The sequence below is a fragment of the Haliaeetus albicilla genome, chromosome 16, assembly GCF_947461875.1.
Source record: "Haliaeetus albicilla chromosome 16, bHalAlb1.1, whole genome shotgun sequence".
Lineage (NCBI taxonomy): Eukaryota > Metazoa > Chordata > Aves > Accipitriformes > Accipitridae > Haliaeetus > Haliaeetus albicilla.
The window spans coordinates 12690390-12714893 of NC_091498.1; the positions used below are offsets into that span (position 1 = coordinate 12690390).

At 49.5% G+C, this 24504-nt stretch overlaps 1 protein-coding gene across 5 annotated transcripts in view; it reads left to right on the top strand.

Moving 5' to 3' along the window:
* The window catches only part of LRRC56 (leucine rich repeat containing 56), a 74926-nt gene extending 58910 nt beyond the window's left edge, over window positions 1–16016 (top strand). For all 5 annotated transcript variants that reach the window (XM_069803510.1, XM_069803511.1, XM_069803512.1 and 2 more), the window contains 5 exons: window positions 612–676; window positions 1805–1935; window positions 2689–2882; window positions 5496–5862; window positions 6628–16016. In XM_069803510.1, coding sequence (XP_069659611.1) covers window positions 612–676; window positions 1805–1935; window positions 2689–2882; window positions 5496–5862; window positions 6628–6820 — 950 coding nt within the window. In that variant the 3' untranslated portion in view covers window positions 6821–16016. The remainder of the gene's footprint in view (window positions 1–611; window positions 677–1804; window positions 1936–2688; window positions 2883–5495; window positions 5863–6627) is intronic.
* Window positions 16017–24504: the final 8488 nt, after the last annotated feature.

Genomic DNA, 24504 nt, shown 5'->3' on the forward strand with positions numbered 1-24504 from the left:
AGTTCCTTGCTCTAGGTAGGAGTCAGGATGATGAACTAGATGAAGCAATGCAGTGTGAACAGCTGAGTGCGCATTCAGAAATGTGGAAACCAAGTACAGCTTGCTAGGGAATGAGGCCATAATTTCACATGCACTTTTAGGTAGCTAGCTCTACTGATAGAGACAGTTTCACCCAATGTTCACTGCTTCTTCCTGCCCACTGCCTTGTTTCTTGTTTTGGCAAGACCATCTGCATAGGCACATGGGGAACCTAATTCTGAGTGGGATCCAGCTAAAAAATAACCCAGAAAAACAAACACACAAAAAAACCCAAAAAGGACGTTTAGTTTTAATCTTGATATGTTGCCTGATCTGACTCACCATGTGGCCACTCAAATGTTTGCATCAGCACAGTGGAGGGGGCAGGGCAGGAGCAGGAGGAGACAGGTTCTGGTAGAAACAGAGAAACTGCATCTTAGCAGCAATGTCAGGCCATGCTAACTGACACTGTGAACCTACGCCATGAAATATTGCATCTTCCTGTCTATGGGAAATGATGTTGTTTGATTTCAAAGACAGCACCATTTGTTAAATGCTGGAGTAAAATGTTTTCTTTTTTCCTTTTTTCTTAGGACTCAGTCAAGTTATATGTGGGAACCCCACCAAGGCCCTTCGTGCAAGGAGGCAAAAGCTAGGTGTATGTTTTTCTTGTATACTTCATATTCCTGCCTGGTGACCCCCATAAATCCTGGGATAAACTGAACTCCCACTGTGGTCTGTGGCAACTCACTCTCTAAGCCCCCCAACATGCAATTGGCCTTGAGGAGGACGGAGAGTCTCTTGCCCTGATGTTACAAAGGTGCCCATGTGCTAGCAGCAATTAACCATCAGCTGTAAAGGAAGACGTGAAAATCACCTATCGGCTGCTGGCAGCAGATTTCCTGTTGTCCTGGCTAAGCAAAGCACAAGGCAGGATTGCAAAATTTGACAGGATTTCTACAACAGCTATTAGGCAAAAGATTTTTTTCAGCATTATTTCTTTGATGTTGGCATAAATAGTCAGATTGCTAATGCCGCAAGGTCGTTCCTATTGACTAAACAAACACAAAGCCAAAGTTTGTTCCTCTTGGCAGTGGGGCGGTACCCCAGCCCTGCAGTTCAGCCTGGTCCTTTCGGCAGTAACTTAGTGAGAGGATACCCACGTGTGTAAAGGGCTGCAGTCTGGCTCATCATGGTTAGCTTTTGTAGGCCCTGAGGTTCAACATGGCATGGATGCATGTGCATACATTTAAACAGGCTGCACTGTTTAAATCAGAGAAATGGCCTGCACAGGACACCTGCTTGGCAGCCTCGCTTAATGCTGACAACAGATGTTAAAGAACCGCTAGAAAAAATGTGTCCCTCCCTTGTCTCTCTGCTGCCACTGCCCGAGCACTGGAAGCTTTTCTGAAACAAATTTGAACATTTGAGTGAATTATTGTGTGTTATAAACTAGGATGTGGAAGGGAACTGCAGTCATATGCTGAATGAAGCAGTTCCTGTCGCACTGGTCTTAATATGCTTATTGGTATAGATGCTACAGGCTTATACACCAGCGAGATATAAATCAACATTTTTCTTACTGCCACCCTGGGTTCCTCAAGCTGTAACAGTGCACATGACTGGGGCATGGGGCTTCTTAAAACTGAAGGGCAAGAAAATGGTGAGGATGATCTGAAAACTCAGGAGTAACAGCAGACTTTGATGCCTTCTAAAATCCACAATCTAGAAACAGAGCTGGGGAGAGCTCCTGAGGTTATCAAGATAACTTCTGTCATTTTTGCAGCCACCTGCAGTGAGTCCTTTGAAAGTATGCGGTCTGAGGACAGAAAACTTTTACGGCTCTGGAGGAGCAGGAGACCTGCACCAGGAAGATGTGTTCTCTGAACTGAGAATATGGAGAGAGCAGCACAAGTGGTGAGACCGCAGGAGAAATCTTGTCATGCAATAAGAGGGCCATTCATTTTCTGCTGTAATAATAAAATAAACTCTTTGGCCACCTGGTGGTGGTTTCAGGGGATAGTCTTGGCCTCCTGCCTTCCTGTCCCTGTGGTGGCCATCCTTCTATCAGTCCTGCCCACTGAAGCATCTGTGGGGAGGGCAAGGGAGAAGAAACCTGGGGGAAGCTCTGACCTCTCTCTAGAGCAGGCTGAAGACCAGCATAGGCTGGGTGGGCTTGCTTGCTTAGCGAGAGCATGGAAATGAATTTTCATTCTTGGCCCTGACAGTGTCTGCCTTCAGACAGCAAAAGAAGTGAAAGTTGATGAGGTTTTCTGCAAGGATCACGTTGGCTTAACCAAATGAAAGGCTGAAAGGAAAATAACGCCATGCTAAGATTCCCCCATCTCATAGACAGATAATGGTTGTTTTGGAAGTAAAAATGGCTTTATTTCTCTGAGCTTACTTCATTGTGTAGTATTTTAAAATAGCCCCATTTCACTTGATTAACTTTAGGACACTTTCAGATAATCAGACACAGGCAGCTTAGATGGCTGATCCATTTAGAATGATTTTCTGTATCTCCAGGAAAGTGGGAAATCACAGTGGGTGACTAAATCCACTGCCTGGGTGTTTGCCTGTGTGGCCATGCGCCATGCCAAGCTGCACTTGGCTGGCTACATATTCACAACTTATAGGCTAACTAAAGGTGTGATACTTGATGTTGTCCAGGTGCCTGCAAACAGGTCAGCAAGAAAAAGCCATCCAAGCACTGAAGGTAACTCTTAGTGGTGAGGAAGAGGGTGAAGACTGCAGCCTGACTGACAGCTGTGAAGATGAGTTGAGGGAGACCTGTGATGAGGACCTCATTGAAAGGATTTCACTTGATTTTTCTTGCCAGTCCTGTCTCTCCCAGTCTTCCTCAGGTACTGGACCTAAACCTCTGGGGAAGAGTTAGCTTAGGTGACATATGCTACTAACCATTTGTAGATAGATGTATTAGTAACTGCAGTGTTTTACGAGATCTGGCTTCTGTGCTCTAGAGCAGCAATTTGGAAATAACATTGCAAAGCCAGACCCTAAGTAATCTATTCCAGTTTTTAAGCAGGACATGGTGGCCAGCTGTGTTGACCATCAGGTGATATATTTCAGCATGGATCTGTAGAATTAAGAGGAACAAAGCTGCTCTTGCACCAGCTTAGCATCAAGTCTAGAAGAAGGACATGCCTCTGTCTTTTACCTTGTGTCATTAATTTATGGCAGTGCCAGGTGAGTCTAAAATACTGTTGTTCCAACTAAGCTATATTTTACCCCATTTGGCACTGATGGAAATAATGGCTGAGCTAATGACTGAGGTTTAACTGGGCAACTGCAAATTCTGGAAAGATATGCAACCAAAGGGATGCATTCAGTAAAGAGTTTAAAAATGAAACGTGCTCTTCTACTCAGGAACAAAGCCAAAGGCCTCTCTGGAATTGCATTTACATAAATGAAAGCAGAATTCCTGCTCTTCGCTAGTTGTTGAATATTGTACTTAAGAATATTAGAAACATTAATAATGGTTATTCCAAATACATATGAAGTAGAGGAGCTTACAAAAGTACAATTTTAATCTATTTCTATTGTTAATCACCTTTTTTTGCCTTAAAACTATTAGCATGTGAATTTTCATTTTACATTTCTTGCAAGGGCAAAAATGGATCTATTAAAATTTGGAAAAATATAATATATTTTGGAAAAAACAGAAGTATCATTAAACTGTTCAAAGTTTCTGTGTATTAACAGTAATATAAACAATATCTCCTTAGCAGGAACAGAAACTGTTTGGAAAAATCTAAAGGAATGGCCTATTGTCCAGTGACCACAGAAGTCTTAGACTATGATCTCATGGTCTCTCTAGATTTAATCTGATCTTTTTTAGATTTAATATGATTTCTTTAAATTTAGTATGATTTATTATGATCTCATCATCTTTGTAGATTGAGTAGACAATGCCCCAAACACCTCACACAGTGAAATGCACCCAACATAGTGTCATGCCCTATAGGACTATGGAAGTGAATGGTTGGGCATAGATCTGCCCATCTTGTAACCAAATCTGCTAGGATTTGGTTACAAGATTGATAGACTGGTTTGAAATCTAGTATTACCTAAGGGGAGGGGGGGGAAGATGACCCAGATCCCAAATCACAAGCAGCTGGCCATAATAACCAAGATGCAAATAAAATAATCACAAATACAGTAGCTTTTGCCCGCTGTCACTAATGGACATATGTGTTTCGCAGAGCAAATACCTGATAAAACTTGAGCAACTGATAGACTTTATTCAGCAAGACAGTTAAAAAAATACAGTTTTCCTCTGTGACTTGAGACTGTGTCAAGATTTTGAGAGGTATTTAAATGCCTCAACACTTAACTTCAGAAGTGTGTCCTACCCAATGTGATTTTCTCACAGAAGAACTTGTTGCTGGAAACAATCCTTCTGACCAGGAAAAGACAAGTCATCTGAGCAAAACTGCTCTTATGTAAAAGTGTTTGCAGCGTCAGATCCATATAATCTGCACTCTTTGGAAGTCATAGAGTGTTATTTCAGGCTCTTGAGTCAGGCATACCAGTCTTTCAGAGTGTCTTTACTTAAAAACAAATAAAAAACCCTAAAAAATTTAGACATTTTTTAAAGCATATAGTAAGATGGAAACTGTTCAGTGAAAATCTTTTATCAGCTTTATGTGGTTACCTAAGCAGTAAAATACATCCCCATCAATTAGGAGCTATAAAACTTTCTGGGCCTGGGTTTTGGTGGCACATTCTTTAGATTGTGTTCCTGCCCTGGACCCTGCTGATCAGGCGCTTAAGTGCAGTTGGTTTTCTTAATAGACAACAGCAATCAGATCCCTGCTATATATAGAATGGTTTTAAGCATATATGCATGCACATTATATTCATAAGTCAGCAACAAGATTTTACTTCTCTATATGTTGCACCTGAGGATTACATGGGCTAAAATATGAACAGCCAGATAGTAGCCCTGCATGCAGTGCAATATTTTCCGTAGCAGTCAGGCACTTTCCATAATTTTAAGGCTAATCTCAAGAGCTTATTCTTACACCTCTGCCTCTGATTAAAAAAAAAGTGGATCCACTCATCTGTGATTATTCCTGTGCCTTGAATTTCAGATCACTGGATGGGGTCCTCAGGTATTTGAAACAAGTCAGTGCAAACACTGGCCAGGAACGATGCAGGTATGATCCTGCCTGAGAACAGGAGGGTGGGAGAGCTGGTCTGTCCCTCTTGAGCTGTGTGTGGCTTGTGAGCAGTTCCAGTGCTTGGCACATCACTGGCAGGGAGGCCGCCAAGTAACCCAAACCCCCGACTATCAGAGGAAACAATTCGACAAGGCCAGCATCGCTGTGTGCCCCAGGACACATCTGCCCACCCAGCACCATCACACAGCATTCTCCAAAACCTTTCACTCGCTGAGTTGGTCATTTAGGAGTAAGATGAACTGGTAAATCACTGCATTTTCCCCTGTGTTTCAGGTTCATCACAGGCTCAGGAAGGTGCAGTGTTCCCCAACCTGAACCACTGTCTAATTCCGTCCCCTCCAAAAAGCCCTTCACCTGCATCTGTAACGGGTGTTGCAGCAAGACACTGGAAAATGAGGAACCACAGGGTAAGATGCCTAAAAGTACCCAGCCAAGAGGAGGAGAGGCAGTGGACACAGCGATGCCAGTCAAGGACTCATCAAGAAACTTCAGCCCAGTCTCTGGGCAAAGAACTTGCTCTCCTGAGCCAGCATGGCATGCCGGGTGCCTCCAGATCCCAAGGGCAGGGCCAGCCTGCTGGGAGCACCGGCTGGCGAAGACCTGTTTCAGGACCAGCAGCTGTTGGATCAACAAGCATCAGGTATGCACACTGCCGGCAGCACTGCCTGCAGTGTGTCTGGGGAAGACAGAAGGGACTTCACAGCAGGAAAAAGCAGGCTTCTGTGTTGTCTCTGGAGTCTCCTGCCTGTTCTGTAAAAAGAACTTTTATTTGTGCTGACATTTACCTTTGTCCATCTAATGCTAAATGCAACATTTTCTCATGTTCCTTATAGCTTGAGTGTTGGAAATCTTGTATTTTCTTGAATAACAGGCCAGAATTTTCCTGTGTTCTTATTGCTCCACTCTCATGTTCCCCACGCAGGGCCAATGCCCATGTCTGTTGCAGAGCTCTTGCAGTGGTGCTTGTTCAAGACTCTCCTCGGGTAAACCCCAGGACAAATTCCTGACATCCCACTTTGGGTTTTTTCCCTTGAAATTTACATTAATTCATGTTAGAAAGAGCTTTGGAAAATAAAGGAGGCATCAGAGAAGTGTCACATGCACCAAAACATGGTTATTTCTGAACCCGCTTACTGTAAGATTAGCATCATGTTGCTTCTTTGAAGAAATAAAACTGAGGAGTTGTGATATGATACCTTGATTTTGAAGTTAACGTAGACATTATAGAGCAGTATAGGCAGAGAGTGCATGCCTTGTGTGGGAAGCTGGTGTGCGTTGTGCTGCTCCCAGGCCTGGCAGTTTTTGGTTCAGTTTTCAGAGCGGGAGATGGCAGAGCTGGTATGGAGAATGCGGATGTCCAGACCCAGAGTGCAATTTCACCACAGTGTTTCTTTCTTTTCCTCAGGCCCATCATGAATGAGAGCTGTCTTGGAGAGATCAACCACCACCAGCCAGCTGTCTGCTCATTGGCAAAAGCCTCGGAGAGGTTTGGGCTGATGAACACTGCTTGGCCCCTGACTGCCAGGGCCATATTGCAGTCCTTGCCAGACAGACCCACTGCCTTAACAACGTCTCGGAACAAAAGTCCCCAGTCCTAGAAGATACCACAGCACAGTCTTGAAGGTTCAATGCTATCTTTCAGCTTCTTCTGCAAGCTAAACGCAGAGTTGTGCAAGTAGAGCAGTTCAAACAAATGACATGATTTGCCTTAATTAAGGCTACAGCTGGTCCAGAAACGCTTTCTTTAAAAAGCACCTGCTGATCAACAGAAGAGCTAATCAACCTCTTATTACAGAAAAACGTGGTTATTTTTGTAGCCTTCATGCACTAAAACGGAACAAGTCCTAATGTATTTCCTCTCATCCACACCATGCCCTGCTCTGTGAGTCAGGCGGGGACACCGAACCAAGCAGAGCATGGAGCCTGCAGTTTGTGCAGTAGGCTGCAGGAGAGCAGGGACACAGGGCATTCCCTCTCACGCTCAGCCACCTGACCTAGCAGCAGCCCCGCGATGTATCTTTTGCAGTCCTGGATGTTTAACATGCAAGGGACAAAGCCAAGGGCTTGAGAGGAAGCATTGACCAGAGCGGGTTGTAAGGGATGGGTGCGTTGCCTGAGGAAGAGCCCAGGAAGGCTGGGTGGTTTCAGAGTTTTGCCCCCATGGGAGCTCACCCCATTCACAGGCATCCGAGGTTCTTGTTGCCTGCATCGCTACGGGAGTGAATGCTGACCAAATGGCTCATCCCAATATTAATGTGTGTGTTTGCTCTGTAGCTACCTGGAAGGATTTCTCTCACTTCCTATGGATAGATATTGCATACCAGAATTTCATTAGCAAAAGTGACCTCTGTAAGCAGGTGTCAGAGCATCCCCTGCGTATGCTTTTGGAGTCAGGCATGCCACCTCTAGGTTTTTTTAGATCAAATAGACTTTCAAATTTCATGTGACTGAATAATTTTAAGAAATGCTGCAGCAAAGACAAGGCAGGGAAGTAAGGCAATAATCTCTTTGGGTGAGATTCAAAACATCTGTTTTAGTGACTGCAGACTGTGAGATGCTGATCCAGATGACTGTGCCTTACAACTTTATTGATGTTGCAGTCTGATACCAAGCATCAGCACATTTTTTCCAGTTTAAATTACTATGTTAGATATATATTTTTAAATCAGTTGATAAAACAGTAATTACATGATGAGTTAATGAAGTGGTTTATGTCTTCTTTCTACTGGTCAGCTTAACGTACAGGAGCAGAATAATAGAGAGCCTCAAAACTTTGTCTCGTTGTGGTGATACTTGCACCACCTTCTCCTACAAAATAGTCTGGAGCTTGAAGCTAGTTTGCCTGGTTTTGGTGAGTCCTAGAGGAGGCAATCATTCATCAACAATCATTAAAACCTATATGTGGCATGTGATTCTGTGCAATACTATGGATGCAGGCAGGATTTCCCATCAGATGTCACCCAGCAACAGTGCCTGTATCCTTAAACAGGCTCCTAAAATTGACTTTTTGCCAGCATCGCTGACCATGACCATCACCAAAAAAAAATCTGACCTTGTAAGAGTAAAAACAAAGTGGCAGCGTAGTTTTCAGAAATGCTCTGTGCCCTCCCCACCTGCTTGAAGTCCGCAGCCCTCACTGGCAGTCAGCACTGGTGACAGTCAAGCCCTTTTCTATAGCCAGGGTCATATCAGTGGGTGATGGGTGGGACTGTCTTCTCCAAATATTCAGAACCTCCTTCTCAATTTGCATCTTTGATTTCAAAGGGGAGGAGGGGAAGAAAAAGCATAAGTGAGTTTTTGTGCGTGGAAACTGGGGCAGCTAGACAGGTCTGCATGTGTGCATCTGCAGATGCAAAACTCTGGGTATGGATCTGGAAAGTACTCTCAAAAGTGCCTGCGAGCTCATCTCACAGCAAACACAACTTGGCTCTGTATGTGCATGGGGCAAGGAGCTTCTCTGTGGTGGTGGAGAGGGCTTGGAGAAACGATCAGAAAAAAAGCTCTGCCCTCAGGTGTGGGAAGTAAGAGTCACTGAGGGCTTCATCAAAACCGTTTAACTCTGTTTCCTGTTTTAAGTTCCCTTCAGGTACCCCAGTGATATCTCTCAGGGGTGCAGGCAGTGTGTGACCTTCCAAACAGCCACCCCACCCCTTACTAACCAACTCTGCCCCACTGATGGCCTAACCAAGGCAGTCACATGCCGTGTAGTGGCATGGCATATGTGTACAGAGACAGGAGAAGATGTCCTCTCTACCTATCGATCACTGCATCAGCTGGTGACCGAGCACTTTCTCAGGTGCGTATCAGTATGTATGGGTATGTAAGACGGGCTCGAAGCCACATGCTCTTGTGTCCTGGCAGTGCCCCTGCGAGGATTTAGTGTCCTGAGCTGACTTGAAGGCCTAAGGAGCAAAGCAGTTGGCATGAGCACTGTGGCTTTAGTGGCACTGTGCTGCAGCAGAAAGCGGCAATGCTGGGAGCTGGGGGCCCTGGGACACTTGCAGGGCAGCATCTTGATGCTGCTCTCCTCATTTGAACCTCTGGGTTTTGTGCTGGAAAGCAAAAGCTCTGCTCTCAGATGGACCTTGCAGGCAGGATGCCCCATGCTTATCTGGGAGGCATGCTCGGTCTCAAGCTGCACTGCTGACCACATGCCCAGAGCACAGGGCAGGAGGCCAGAGAAGGATGCTCCCATGCTCAGCAAAGCAACAATGCTTAGCTCCTGGGCATTGCTTTCCTGAGGTTGATCTCCAGCTGTGTTACCCAGCAGGGCAGAGACTGGTTTCGGGCATATAGAGAGGAAGGTGAAGTGACTTGGCAGCAGAGCAGTGACATCAGTAGGAATCTGACTTCCCTCCATCATGCACTCTCCTTGTTAATACAGTGTTGGCACAGGGAGTGGAGAAGACTAATTAGCACACGAAAGCTTAGCAGGTAGCGGAGCCAGGCATTGGTGGACAGCTCTGTTGGAGGCATGAGCTTTTTGTGTGCCACCTTCACTCCATCCTATCTGGGCTGTCTGACCTGCTGAGTGGTATGTGCAAGCATATGTGCTCTGAAGCTAAATGCATAACGAGATCCATCACCAGGCTGTCATGCATGGAGCAGCAGGGAGGCTTGTTAAGAGCAAGTGTGCCAATCACAGCCCAACATAACGGGGAAGAAGGGCTGGTAGTCTCCTCTCTGCAGGTAGCAGGTGCACCTCAAGGTTTACCAGAGCTGCCACGCTGTTGGCTGTTGCAGTTTCCAGGACAAGCCAAATAAACAGGGCTGTTGCAGATCAGATGTCCACAGCTATAACAGATCCACAGAGGAAATTGTTGCTCTGGTTTTAGTCTCTGTTTATCCACCTTCCACCTTTTTCATCTAGAAAATGTAAAAGCCAGCCAGGGCTTTAATGGGCTAATTAGGATATGTCAGGCATGATGGGCTACCCATGAATTTGATTCTCTTGGCCCTAAAGGGAAATATTTAGGGAGTTTCATCATGGTTTTCTTGTCACTGTTTCCTCTGTTAAAATCCTGTGTTGGTCCCTTGAATACGGACAAAGTCATTTAATGAACGAGCTGATTCCCATCCCTGTCTTTGCAGACTCTTAATATTTTTCTGCATAGGATCCTTGCTTCTGGTTGGATGCAGCCAGTTTCGCATGTACATTACCAGGGTCCATCCCCTCATTCTTGTAATGGGCCAGGAGCTGCTGATGCCTTAATGAGATTTGCTGCTGGCTGCCAAATTGATACCTAGTGTGTAAGCAGGAGAGAGGGATGAGAACTGCTCCCCCCTCACCTATTAAATAATCGGCATCGCAGGGAAGAGTTTTCTGCCAGGAGCTAAGACTCATCAGCACATGCTGCTAAGGGAGGGGGTGGTTAGCTGGGGGCAGCTGCCCTGCAGGGAGCAGGGCTAGGAGCAAAGGGATTTGGCCCAAAGCGACAATGCTGCAGCATTAACAGAAGCACAGGCCATCCAGGAGGCCTCTCAGCATCACTTAGCTGGTGTCCTACGAGCAGCTCTGCTGGAGTGGCTGGTGCTGCCCTGCATACTGAAAGGCTCTGCTCAGCCGGAGCTTTAAAATATAATTGGAGAAAGAAGCAGGAAGCTGCGTGCCAGCCAGCCAGTTATTTCAGTGTCTAAAATTCCTTCCTTTTCCTGAAGGGAGCATGTCCGGGACAGCATCCCACCCCAATAAATGGACCCTGACAAGCGAAGGCAGCTCCTGCTCAGACTTGGATTGCATTCTGCACCTCCCAGCTCTGCAGAGCCCAGCCCATTGCAAGGACCTTAGCATCCCATTTGGGGACAGGCCAAAGGGGATGCTAGCCCTGTCCAGTGTCCCCATTGCAGCTGTGTGCACAGCCCACCACCTGCACAGGGCTCCTGGCTGTCATGCTTGTTACCAAGGCCGTTACTCTCATTGAAGTCTTAGGGTTGCTTTGCACTTGGAACAAATTCATCTTCATTGCTAGATGAAGAGGAGATACTTTCTTTGGTGGCCAAGGAGGAGAATGCCCAGGAGATGTTGAGGAGGGAAAGTCTCATACACACCTCCTCTTCAAATACATGCAAATGACAGGTCAGCTCAGGATCATTTTCCACATGGTTCCTTGGTTTGCTACTGTGTTCAGAGCCCAACGTGCTCAGGCTCATTGCCATGGGCAGTGTCTGCACCGGTAGGACATGGGCACTTCTGGGGTACGGTTAGTCAGATGGTTCATGGTCCAGTAATGCCAGTCTCTTCATTGATAGAACAGGGTTTGAGATGGCTTAGATGTCTCCTTGGTACCACCCAGTGCCAGGTGAGATTAATCCTGCCCTGCAATAGCTTTCTCAGTATACTAGAGCATCCTGGCCATGTTTTTACTGTTGGCAGCACGTTGCTCCCCTAAAGTTCCCCTGGGGGGTACTGGAAATGTCCTGGCTGAGGCAAAGGACCAGCCTTGAAGAGTGGAGATGGCACAGAGAGCGTGTGACCACTGGGTTGGCGTGCCTTGTGTCAGTGTACATGGCTCCTTGAGCAGGTCTGTGAAGCTTTTGGACCTTCCAGGGAGGCACGGGCCAGGGGGCAGGTAGGGCAGGGCAGCTGCGGGACAGCAAGGAGGGCTTGTCCTGGGCTGAATTGAAGGTGCCACCACAGACTGCGAGCTGGTGCTGCAGGCAGAAACCTGGCCTGCTGCAGGTGCATCTGAGAGGGCAGGTCTGCTGCCCAGCCCCCAAAAGAAGGGGATGCTGGCGAGACTTTTAGAAACCAGTCCAGCTAGCTGGGAGGTGACCCAGCTAGTAGAGATCCTGCCTGGGAGGTCTCTTGCTGTCACTAGAAGACAGACAACCTGGCAGTGACAGCCTTGATCAAGCCTTAGGGGCAGTGGAGTCATTTTTCAGCTCTGCACTGGTTTCCTATGGCCCAAGGACAAATGGTGTGAGCCGAGAGGAGGTGTAGCATGGTCTTACACAGGCAACAAGAGCAGGGGCTTGCTCTGACCCATCCCTCAAACAAGGCATCTGCCACTGGCATGTCCTCTCCCCATTGCTGTCAGAAACCTCATTGCACCTGCACATCCCCAGCTGGAGCTCAGTGTGATCATGCTAAAATTAAGGGATTAATTGAGATAGTTTTTTAAGCATGCCAGGGGACAACGGCCTTGCAATGGGATTCTCCCGCACAGGACAGCAGAAACCAGAAAAATAAAATGTTGGACTCCTGGGTGGAGAGTTGCGGTATCATTTGTAAATGTAAAACCTGAGGAAGAGAGTGACTGCACATGCAACCAGACAAGCTGCCACTTTAGCTGGATTTGAAGAGCAAGAGGAACATCTTGAAATGGACGCTAGAGGGAAGAAGAGAGTCTCACAAGTGTAACTTCTAAAAGTAAAAAGACTCAAACCAAACCCAAGCGGCTCCAGAGCGTCTGGGAGACATTCAGCACACAGTGGGCTCAACATTTTCTTTTTTACCTTCTCCAGCATCCAGTGTGCTGTCCTGTTGTGATGCCCCCAAGTGTGCTATGCTGGTAGTGACTTGCTGTATCACATATGACTTTGATTTACTTGGAAATATTTCCTTAGGAAACCTGCAATGCCCACAAAATGTAATAGAGAACATCCTGGACTCCTGCCTTGGCCCTGGAAAGCCGTGGTGCTATAGGCTATCAGTGGTGCTATAAGGCATCTGATGATGCTATGTGCAATCCCAGCACATCTTAAAGAGATTATCTTTGTCACAGCCCATAGCTGCAAGCTGCAAACAGGCTCTAGACCGTGCATGGCTTGAGTTCCAGCTTCTCCTCCCTTGTTGACGAGAGACCTCTCGTCTCTGGAGCCCAGCAGAGCAGGAAGAGCTTCCTGGGGGCTGTGCTCCCCAGCGCTGCAGGACAAATCCCTGCTGCCAGGTCTACCAGTCTGAAACCAGTCCTCTCCCAGCCCAGCTGTGTTAAAGGTCCCTGCCACTTCTCTCCCCTTTATCCCCACCCTTATCTTTTCCATCCTTCTTCCCCTGCCCTGCTCCTGGTTCTCACCCAGCGCAGCCCACCTCCTGCAAGCAGCTGCTGGCATCTTGGTACCTCCCAGGCAGGACCTCACTGGAAGAGCGGTGCAAGCTGGGCAGAGTTTACATTTGTTGCTGCTCTTCTCTCTTCCACAGCTTTCCACCTGCAGGGATCTTGGCCCTCCTCCTGACAGCAGGACAGTGCTGGGAGACCCTGGTGGGTTGCAAGGGGCTTCACAGCAGCAGCCATGAAGGCTGATCCTGAGGGCTCAACATCTGCCACCACCCAGCCCACATCACTTCTGCCCCAGCCCTTTCCCCACATGGAGCCTGGCAAAATCAACACCCAAATTCTTACTGCTGCTCTGCAGGCAGGATCAGACCCTTCTTCCCCAACAGCAAGTAACAGCCCAGTCCCTTCTCCATCCCTGGGCCACCTTGCTGCTGCAGGCTCCTGTCACCAGCATCATCCACACCTCAGGGGACATCTAGAGCCGTGACAGGGGCCTGAAGACAAGTACCACAGTACCTGCTCTCTCCCCGCCAGCCAAAACACATGGGCCCCGGCCATGCTGGGGGACAGTGTGAGGACGATGCTGAGTGTGTGCTGTCTCCTGGTCATGCTCTGGGCTGATCAAGCCCACATAGACCAGGGCTATGCCGGGGCAGGTGCTAACCAAGGGTACAGGCAATCATGGCTGCACCATCTGCCACATAAAGGAGCTACATAGATTCAGGGAAAGAAAAAGCAAAGGCAAAACTGTCATGGGAGCAAGAGATGGAAACCTTTGGGAGATCTGCCCCAGGAGGAAGGCACGTGGCAAGATGAGGAAGAAGCACACTGTAGCGGACATGCCGGCAGCAGCAGTCAGGTTGGGAGCACCACGCCATCCTGCCACAGGAGGAGAAGCGCGTTCTGGTGGATGAGATGTGGAGCTAGTAACAAGGCAGGGCTGATGGATCCCTCTCCAAGAGCGGAGGGGTTAGAGCAAACCGTGGTGTTTCCAGACCAGCCAAATGACTCTGCTAATGTTGCATGGTCTTGCCAAGGCAAGCATCTTCTAGGGTCTGGGTATTGACCTGTCAGCCCTTACCAGAAAAATGCTGCACACCAGGAACAACAGCCAGGATCAGGACAGGGTCATCTTCTCCAGGAGAAGGGGATTTCCTGGATTAGTCACCAAATCTTCCCCTGTTCAGAAGCTCAGTCCCAAGAGCTGCTGAGACCCTCCAGGGGATGTCTCCTGCGGCCTCCCTAGGTGGGGCTTCAGAGGGATAGCGAGGAATTAAAAATATTTACAGGTCTTGTAGGGTCAAAACAACAAATATCTTTTTTTCCCCTGGATGTTCACTGACAAATTCATTTTTAAATAGGAAAAAAAAGAATCTAAGCTAAAAAACTCTCTTTTCCCTGATTTGTCCTATCCCTTTTATCTAGAGTCAGTTTTGGTGATTTTGAAGAAGAAAAAGGGAGGTATTACCTTCCCCTTTGAACTGCCATTGCCCAATTCTGATTTTTTGGATTATGAACAGTCCAGAGGAAGCAGGAATCCAAACACAAACCTTTGGATTAGACTAGTGGCATGGAAAAACAAATGAGAGGCCCTTGCTGCTGCGGAAAAAGTGATAACTTTACCTTAAGATCAAGCAACTTTGCGAGTGATTTACAGAGGGAGATGAATAGGAGGGTTTGGCTTTGGGATCAGCTGCAGCTAGTTCACGTTGGATTTTATAACTGCCTCTTCAGAAGGCATCACCATTGCTGTGTACTGCACCTGGTGGTGGTGCAGCCCTGCCCCAGGCCACATTGCGATGTCAGGACCAGCCAACATCATGTTCCTGCACAGTGAGTTGGGAGAACCCGGTACTTTCTTATCCTGGCTATGGTACAGTAAGTCAGGACAATCAGGCACCCCCTACTCACACCTGAAACTCCTGTCACCTGGAACCATACCCAAGACTCCTGCTGCTTGGTTCATGGCTCACTTCTGTGGTTGCCTGACAAGAATTATGGCTGGAATGAAATTACACTGACCAAAATCAATCGTCTTGCGAACCTATGAACAGCGGTCCCGAGTGAGGCCCTTTTTGCTCTCCTGGAGCACCGCGGGCTGCACCAGCATCTCCCTCTGAGGGGGATGCCTCTCAGAGCTCACAAACTCTCCAGTTTATGAAACTCAGAGGACTGTTGCCAAAAACTGACGATGGGACCTGGGCTGATACCCTTCACTCCTTGAGGCTCAACCCTTCACCTGTTGAGAAATGCTGAGACATTTGACATTAATATTTTACTGAACTGGAGGGGAATTTTTAACAGGTATACCTCTGTTTATCTACCTTCGTGTCTGTGTTCATGCATGTGTGAATTGACCTAGGTATAGTCTATTGAATCACTTTGCAAATGTTGAATTAGTCAGTGATTAAGTTTTAGTAAATCTTGTGATTTACCTCAAACTGTAAATGAACCTCAGACTGCTGCTACACACGTAATCCCTTAGACAGACACTGTTGCCCAAGTCTGGGACTAGGAGTTGATCCAGCTGCACCTAAGCTCCACCAGGAGTTTAGAAAGCAAGGAGGTCTTCTCTGAACCTTGTGACTTGAAAGGAAGGTCTCCCTTACCTTTCTGCACCTCTGATCTCTGTGCAAATCATGAAAAAATCAATTCTAACTCAATTGTCCTTTTTATGTTTCTCCCTTACTCTTTTGTGTTTTCAGTCTCTGTATAAATCATTCTAGTTTGATTCTAACTTGATTTTCCTTTGTACGCTTCATCCATGTGTTAAGTAATAGCGAACCTTGCCATTGAACTTTGTGAAGTCATGCGTCACGTGTCAAGCACACAGCCGGGTGGGCCAAGACCCCGAAGGTGTATCCCAGCTGGATGAAGGCCTCCCTGCACCCTGCCTGCACTGGCAGAGAGCCAAGCTGCTGGCCTCCACTCTGGGGGCAGCTTCCAGAAACCCCCAGTGTCTTGTGGGTGGCTAAGGTTTTGGGTCAAGGCCTTCTCCCCTGTCTGTCCCCAGCAGAAGACTTGGGCACTGGTGATGGTGCTAGGGAGAAGGAGCACCCCGTCTGTAGGATACGAGCCCAGGCAGGGGAGCAGGGAGGTCATAAGAGTCAGGATCACTGTTAAGTGCCCAACAGGACCCTGCCCCAGCCTTTCCCTCGGTGTCATCTTTGCCTCTTCTGCCTGGTGGGGTGCAAGGGGCAAGGAGATAGGTTCATAGCAGAGATGGGCCAAACAGATCTACTCCCTGGTGACTTTCCCCAACGTGATGTGCTGGCCCGCCTGACAGACCATGATGTGGAGGTTGAATACCTCCTCTTGGGCCCTGGATACCCTGCCCTCCCCTCCACCCTCAGCTTCTTGCTCCCCTTGTAGCCCTGCCCCTTTTCTCTCAGGTCTCTGATGTTCCTGCTCCTACCTCGAAGCTCTCCTGCTCCTACCTTGAAGCTTTCCTGCAAGCAGCATGATCCCTTCACAGAATCACAGGCTGGTTGAGGTTGGAAGGGGCCTCTGGAGGTCACCTGGTCCAATCTCCCTGCTCAAGCAGGGCCACCTATGGCCAGTTGCCCAAGACTGTGACCAGATAGCTTCTGAATACCTCCAGGATGGAGATTCCACAACCTCCCCAGGCAACCCATGTGGGTGCAAGGTGTGTTTGCAGGGCCACGTTTCTGGCAGCGGGTAGCTCTCAGTGCTTCCCCCTTCAGCCAACCAAGGGTCTCATTGCACAGCAGAACCAGCTGTATCCCCATTCTGCCTCTTGCCATGCCCAACTGCATTGAGATGGTTTGGAGAGGGGAAGGGGGTTAACCACACAAGACCTGGGTGCTCCTACGGTTGCAACAGGAGCAGGTGGTGTCTGTTGAATCCCCAGCTCAGCAGCCAGCCTGCCCATCTCAGCTCTTAGGTGCTGGTGGCCAATGCTCCGGGAGCACTACACGCTGCATCAGGCCATGCTGCGCGGTGCCCCCTCCTAGGACAATGCGTCTGTGTGTCCATGCTCTGGAGTGTGGGACGCCCGTGTGGGAATGTTGCCAGCCCTGAGCGGGACGGGGCTGCGCTGCTGATACAGATGGGCAGGAAGGGAAAGGGGCTGCCGTGTGATGCTGGCATTTGGGAAGGTGGCCAAAAGTGCAAGAGGGGGAGTTTGTGTTTGTGCACTTGTGTGCGTGACTGTGCGTGTGTGTGTCTTCTCCCTGCCAGGTACTGTGCCCTGATGGGGGCAGCTCTGGCATCACTGCCACCCTGCCCTGAGCCAAGAGCGGAAGGCACGGGAGGTTGAACCAGGGCTGCAGGGAGGGTTCAGGCTGCAGAGGGGCTCATGCTGCAGGAGCGGTTCAGGCTGCAGAGGAGGGCTTAGCCAGCAAGACCCTGATTGCTCCAACTCAGGCACTGCTAACCCAGGGCCAACATGGAAATAGCAAAGAGCTGCAAATGCAGTCCTCCATTTGCAGCTCTTGGCAGGATTTCTGTCTGGATGCTGGATGCTTGAGCCAGCACAGTCCCCCAGGGAGGCTCTAGCAGAAAGGCTGTGAGAATCCTTTCATTCGAGATGCCCCAAGCTGTGTCCTACCCCAGGGCACAGGCCCCATCTGCCCTGCCACAGCCCTTCCCTGCTCCTGGGTCACCGCAGACAGAGGACACAAGGACCAAGTAGCTCTGCAAATCTCAGCCTTGCTGCTTCCCTCTCTTCTGAGGTGTCAGTGCAGTGGGGAGCACCTCCAGGTTCAGTTGTGTTGTCGGGTCACCCCCACACCATCAGCAGTCAAGCACCGTTTCAGCCTCACAGGAAGGTAGCAGAAGTCCTTTTCTCCTGCCCATGGAGGTGCATTACCCAAGCAAGCCCTTAAGCAGCACCCCAGGGCACATGGAGGGGGGGGTCAGCCCTTCTGGCAGGGCCAGTGGTTTACAAAGCATCAGGCTGGATTCCCAGCTGGTGCAAACTGGTGTTGCCTTCCTGATTTTCACCCAGGCCATCTTATATGTGCTAGTTGCAGAGCTGGTCCTTCACTGTGCAAGCACTGCACCTGTCTCAGCAAGGATCCCAGGATGCTGGCAGGGTTTGACCGGTTTGTTTAATAGGCACTGGGGTTGTTGCCTGCCACATGCAATTTATTCCTGTTCTGGATCCCAGAGCTTGAACCATCTTTCCTATCATCTCCAGTGCTTCTGCTGTGGCTTCGTTTGCAACAACATGGCTGTTCAGTAGCTGCCCATGCTGCATGTTCAAGTGGAGTGCTGGAGCTGAAGGGCATCTCCCAGGCTCCCATGGAACCAGCAGGTGCTCAGCACCTACCTACATCCATGTCCTGCACACCTCCAGGAGGCATTGCTCAAAGCTCTTGGCTTTAGTCCAGTGTGCCTTGGCCCTGGCACATTGACCCAGTGGGTCCAGGGTTCCCCATCTCCTGCTCAAGCAAATGTTGATGCTTTTCACTGGAACCATCGGCTTTTTGTGATGGGATCAGGTTGGCTTGGGATGAGAGACCCAGGGACACGCTGGTGTTGATCTGGGTGAGCAGGCAGGTGCCAATTCACCTGCTCTGAGGATATTCATGAAGCTGCCAGGGAGGAGGCAGCAGCAGACAGAAAATAAATACAGCTCAAAAGCAGGAGAGAGGTGTATATAAGAGAGCATAAGAATATCTCTGCAGAGTAAATCCTCACCCTCTAACCCCTCACCCCTGGTCCTGCATTATCTCCAATTGTAGCCAGTAGCAGATGCCCAGGGAAAAGCCATCAGAGCATAGGAATAGGACAAGTAACATCTCCTCCTCATCTTGCCCCATCTCTGCAGCTACATGCCTGTTGCACAGGACCAGTAAACATCAAAATGGGCCCAAAATGCTCTCCCAGCCTCCAGCAATCTGTAGCTCAGTGGCTGTGAATTTAAATATTTGTATTTAATACATGGCAGATCTGGTTAGATATTTCTCCATTAAAGTCTCCCAGGCTTTTTTTTAGAGGGGCGGCATCTCTTTGCTGCTCCTTGTCCCCATGCCACAGCCCAAAGCGGGGATGCAGCTGGTGTGACTGCCAATAGCTCCATGTTTCCAAAGACTTGTTGTCGCATATATTTCTTCTTTTAAATAATGAAAGCCCAGAATAATAACAGCCATGAGGGATACTATGTTTGTTTTCCAAGGGCTCAGAAACTGAGAGGCTGTCACTGCTCCTCATTCACAGACTGTTAATCATGTCCGATTTTCCCTGCTTTCCCCCACGCTGCCGTGCATCACCTCTCCCCTGCTCCGTGGCTTCCCTGGAGCAGGCTGTCCCATGCAGGGGCCATCCCTGAGGCTTTCGCCTTCAGCTCTGCTTTGGTTTGCGGGGGCTCATTGGCGCATCTAGAAGCCGAGGGCAGGGGTTTGCTCCAGTTCTGCAGTCTCCTGCCATGTCTTGCAGGGGCTGGCGTGAGCAGTGATCCTTCATGCTGCTGGTCCCGTCTCCCCGTGCAGCACCGGACATGGGCCACCAGCATCCCTAGGTGAGAAACTTGGGTGCTCTCTCTCCAAACCGCGACATGCAGGCACTTTGTGCTCCAGCATTATCCAGCCTGCGGCCCCCTGCCTTGCTCACATGTGGTAGCTGATGGCTCCTGCCAAATTGCAGAGCGAGCAGCAGAATCATGCATGGGAGAAGGGCCCAGGGGGAGCACGCCAGGCTCCATCCCTCTGTAATATCCCAGCCAGTGTTATCCTCTGCCTGGCATACCCATGCCCCTGAGGAGGCAGCAGGTACCATGTGAGACGGGTGAGCACCTGGTGCTGCGGGTGTGAATACTTGCACCCGAATTTCTGCCAGGGCTGCTGTCCTGGCCGTGTCCCCTGATGACCTTGGCACCTGGCGGGGACCCGCCACGGTGCCGAGTGCCGCTCTTCCCCACGGCTCAGCCCTGCAGCAGCCCGCCTTTTCCTTATTTGTTTTTCTCCCCTTGAGAGCTATTCTTTCCCTCCCATATGCTGTAATAATTACAAGCGATAACTTAACAGCTGCTCTGCTATTCCAGGCTCGGCAGAGCCACGCGCCTCCGCCTTCCCTCCTTCCCACAGCTCCGGGTCAGCGTCTTGGCTCCAGCAATCAGGGATTCCTGCAATTTCTGCCACTTGGGAGGATCTGGACCCTTTTCCCCTCTGTCACCATCTGTCTCCCGCCCGCCCACCCCAGCATCACCAAGGGGGATGGGGCTGCGACATCCATGTTACCATGGAGAAAGCTGAGCCAGCGAAGGGATGCACCCTGCATCCCAGGTGAAGGCCAGCAGACAGGGGGCGAAGGGGATTTTCTTGTATATCGGTTTTATCATGTGTCCACTGTCACTCATGGGGTCTGCTACAGGAGACAGGCTCCGTCCTTGCTCACAACGGACAGTACCTCCTAAGCCCTCTCGCTGGTAGAGGTGGTGGCCTTAGACCTGGTGTGGCAGATGCCACCATCACAGCTGGTGGGCCAAGTCCACATCCCTCAGACGAATGCAGCACCATCACTCCTCCCATGCAACAGTGGCAGTGCAAAAGCGATTACATTAAAAAAAAGCTTCTTGGGTTCAGCTGCTTTGGTAGCAGCCCAACACTGCAGGCTGCAGCCGACCAAGCTAAAAATGGTGCAAAGATGGAGAGCAGAGCTGAGCAGAGCGGAGAGGGCCAAACGCAGCTCTTTGGTGGTAAACAATGGTAGTTGCAAAACCAGACTCATGTAATTTAAGGTTGCATCTTGTGTTGGCCTGGGCTGACCCCAGAGAGGCCTTTGCTAAAGAGATAAAGGAAGAGCAAGGAGGCTGCCAGTGGCCTGGAGGTCCTCTTCACTGTCCTGTGTTGCATGCTGCTCCAGCTGTGTTGACACACACACACACACACACACACAGCCCGTATGCCCCCTGGGCATGCTCTGCTACCATCAGCGCTGCACCACACCACATCCCACCCTGGCAGGCTCCCAAGGAGGTGATAGCCCTCCCCACGCAGCATCCTTGGGGTCCAAGGTAGCACCCAGCCCTCCTGCTTTGGGTGTGAAAGAGGTTTTTTTTCTCCCTTTAGAAGAGATTTTTGCCTACAGTTTATCCGATTGCTGAAAGCCCAGTATGAAAATACAGCAGGACGAGTTGTTTCTGCCTGCTCCCCCCTGAAGGAAGCACTGCATCTCCGAGCATCCCAGTGTCTCCCCAGTCAGCAAGGCTGCCGAGGCCAGAAGTGCATCTCCCGCACAGATGAAGCTTCCCAGAAATGTGTCAAGTCAGCCCCATCCGTGGTGATGGTAGCGAGACGTGCGAGTCTCTGCTTCATGCCAGCTCATCTAGCCCACGAAAGGCTGCGCTCCGCTTCCCAAGCAGCGCAAATCTGCCTGCCTGCTCCCATGCAGTCCTGTACCAGCTGAATCCTGTCTTCCAAAGGCAGCATTCCCAGCACTGCTGGTTGCAGAGGGCTCAGGACAGTGACAAAACCCCACGGCAGCCTGAGGCAAGTGTCTGCGGCATGGCCGGCACCTGAATTCATTTTTGGCAAGCTGGGTAGCAGGCAGGCTGCCTGTTCTTCCTTCGTCATGTGTGCTTGGCTTTACTGAAATAGCAAAATGCTGGGGATTAAAGACAGGATTTTACTTAAGGATGGGATTTGCTAGAGCCACCAGCCTGCAGTGGTCCTGGCTCTTCTCACCCTGCACAAACATCTCATCTCTGCATGGAGATGTGTACCACAGCAGGTGACATCTTCCTCTGACACCAGCCAGCCTGTCCTTGCAGGCAGTGGATCGTGCAGGATGCCTGCGGTGGGTGTCTCTGAGGGATGGGGGTGGATGCTCTTTCTCGTGGTCCTCCCAAATTTGTAAGTGGGAATAAAAAGTGGGAGTCTTCCCAGGAATTTTGCTTCCCAGGCTAGGAATACTGCTGCCGGCCCCACTTCAACACGGTGGTGGGTAAGGTCAGGGTCTGTGGCTGGGGCTTTTGTGTGCACAGAGGCTTTTCACGCAGCAGGGCGACCATGAAAATTGCATCCCTCTGCTTTTGGGTTGGCAGCCATGATGCTGTGTCTTGACTTACTCTCCACCCAGAGGGCATTTGGAAGAGGTGACATGGTGCTTATCTGAGCTGGCTTTGATGCTTGGTAGCTCTGCGGGACCACCAAGCACAGGCTTCAGCACCAGTGCTGGTGGCACTGGGACATGCTGGAGTACCGCTTGCCGGGGGCAGAAACACGTGCCTCGCTTACACCTCCCACGCGGGAGTAGGCAGCCCCAGGAAGAGGCGGCTTGAAAAGCCTGTGCCATCTCATGCGGGCGAGCTGGCAGCTCCATCTGGCTCCACTTCACTGGAGCTCTCTGAGGAGCTGCCAAGGATGGCCGGCAGGGTCTGTGGGTGGTGGGCCAGGAGCGGGCAAGGAGGAAGAGGTGGAGGCGGAGAAGGAGGAGTGGGTGGGATACACATGGCCCGCACTGCCAAGTTTCTCTTGGAGGGTGCTAACCCTTCATTAAAGCAACCGCTCTGTCCCGTGAGTGGGATGGTGGGTTTAGGGGCCCATTCCTGGTGTGTTGCTGTTACTCAGCTGGAGGAGAAGGTGCTATCAGGGCTGCAGCAGTGACCTGGGGACATGCTGGGCTTCATGCCCAGGAGCTTCAGCCCACAAGTACCCCGAGCTGCCACGTGCCTTTGCCATACAGTAAAGTCTCTTTGAGGCTCTGCTCATTTTCTCAGGTCTCGCACTTTGCTTTTACTCTCCCAAAAGGCAGTGAAATGGTTTTCTTGAAGCTAGCGATGTGATAGCAGAGTCATTGAAACAGGGCAGCTGGAGTATTTGTTAGGATAAAAACACATGGGGTTAGCACCATATCCTTCGCCTCTCCGAGCTCAGACTAATTCACAGCAAAATTACAGTCCTTATCTCCACTCAAATTTTGCAGCACGGTAACTGCAGCCATTTGGTTATTGGCTTCTTCATTTCAATCTCTTTGATCATGTGCCACAATTAATCTGATCTCTACGAGGCAGGATGAGTAGGAGTCAAAAGCAAAATTGTAATCGTCTGTGCCTTTGGCATGCAGGAATGGAATAATTTTGTAGTCTCATCTCCGTGCTGGTAGCTCTAGGAAAAGCCTCCACCACTTTAACAGCTAACAACACCATGCAAGGCTACGGGACACTGATAAAAATGGAAATACTTGGACCCAGGTACCATCACTGTTCCTTGTTCACTCATTTTTGTGGAGCTCAGCATCTCCATGCTACAAACCACCATGGTCAATGCCTGCAACCCAGTTGGTGTCAATGAGCTCTGGGCATGAAGACAAGTCCATAATAAGTTCCCGGCAACCTTGTCGGTGTTTGCTTTCACCTGCCCTGTCACGATACCAGGCAGCTAATCTCCAGCATTGTTTCATTGCCTGAGTCAAAGGAAACATGAGATTTTAGTGCCCTGGGAGGAGCGGGGCAGGTGGAAGGGACATGGGGAGGTGACACCGTGCTGCCCAGCCCTACCCTGGCTCTCCTGGCACTTTTTCCTTGACAGATCCCACCAGTGCAGTGCTGGCACTGCTTTTTCTAGCCTGACAGCTAGGATACAAGTGTTTCCCCTCATACAGCCCAGACCGCCTTTGTCCCCACTGCAGAGCATTGCTTTTTGTTCTGCCTACACAAACCCAGATCTCCATCACAGCCCTTTCTGTATTTGAAACATCTCCTCAGCCTTGCCTTTCCTAGACAAAATTATCCCAGTTCCTTTACTGACCCCTCCCTGATCACTTTGCTCCCCATCTGATTGCTTAACTCTCTTTGAGGGTTTCTTACCCGTCTTGAAAAGCGTTACCAGCACAAAGCAGAGCTAACCATGCAAGGGACCTGTTTTGCACAATCCAACAAGGCATGATTAACCCGTACCGTAGATTATGATCAAAAGCACCTTTTCTATAGAAATTCTTCTTCTCCATCCTCCATTTTCCAACTGATTATCTCATCCCACCTCACCCTCACTTCTGTTGAATTATGTTCTGGGTGTTTTTTTCCAGAATCTTTCTCTGACTTCTCCAGACTGTTTTGAATCATAATCCCTTTCTCAGGTGTGCTGGCAATTCCTTCTGTTTGCTGTTATCTCCAAACTGAATACCTGAGTGGGTTAACAATTTTGACCTGAGCAACCAGTAAATATGCTCTGTGCACTCCCTGTGCATCTCTACAATCATTCCCCAGACTTACCTATGAAAATATTTTATCCATTACAATGCCTGAAGTCTTACTAACATCAAAATATGTTGTCTTCTGCTTTTTCCCTCTCCCCAAAGCCGGTGGCTCCACTGCAGGATGT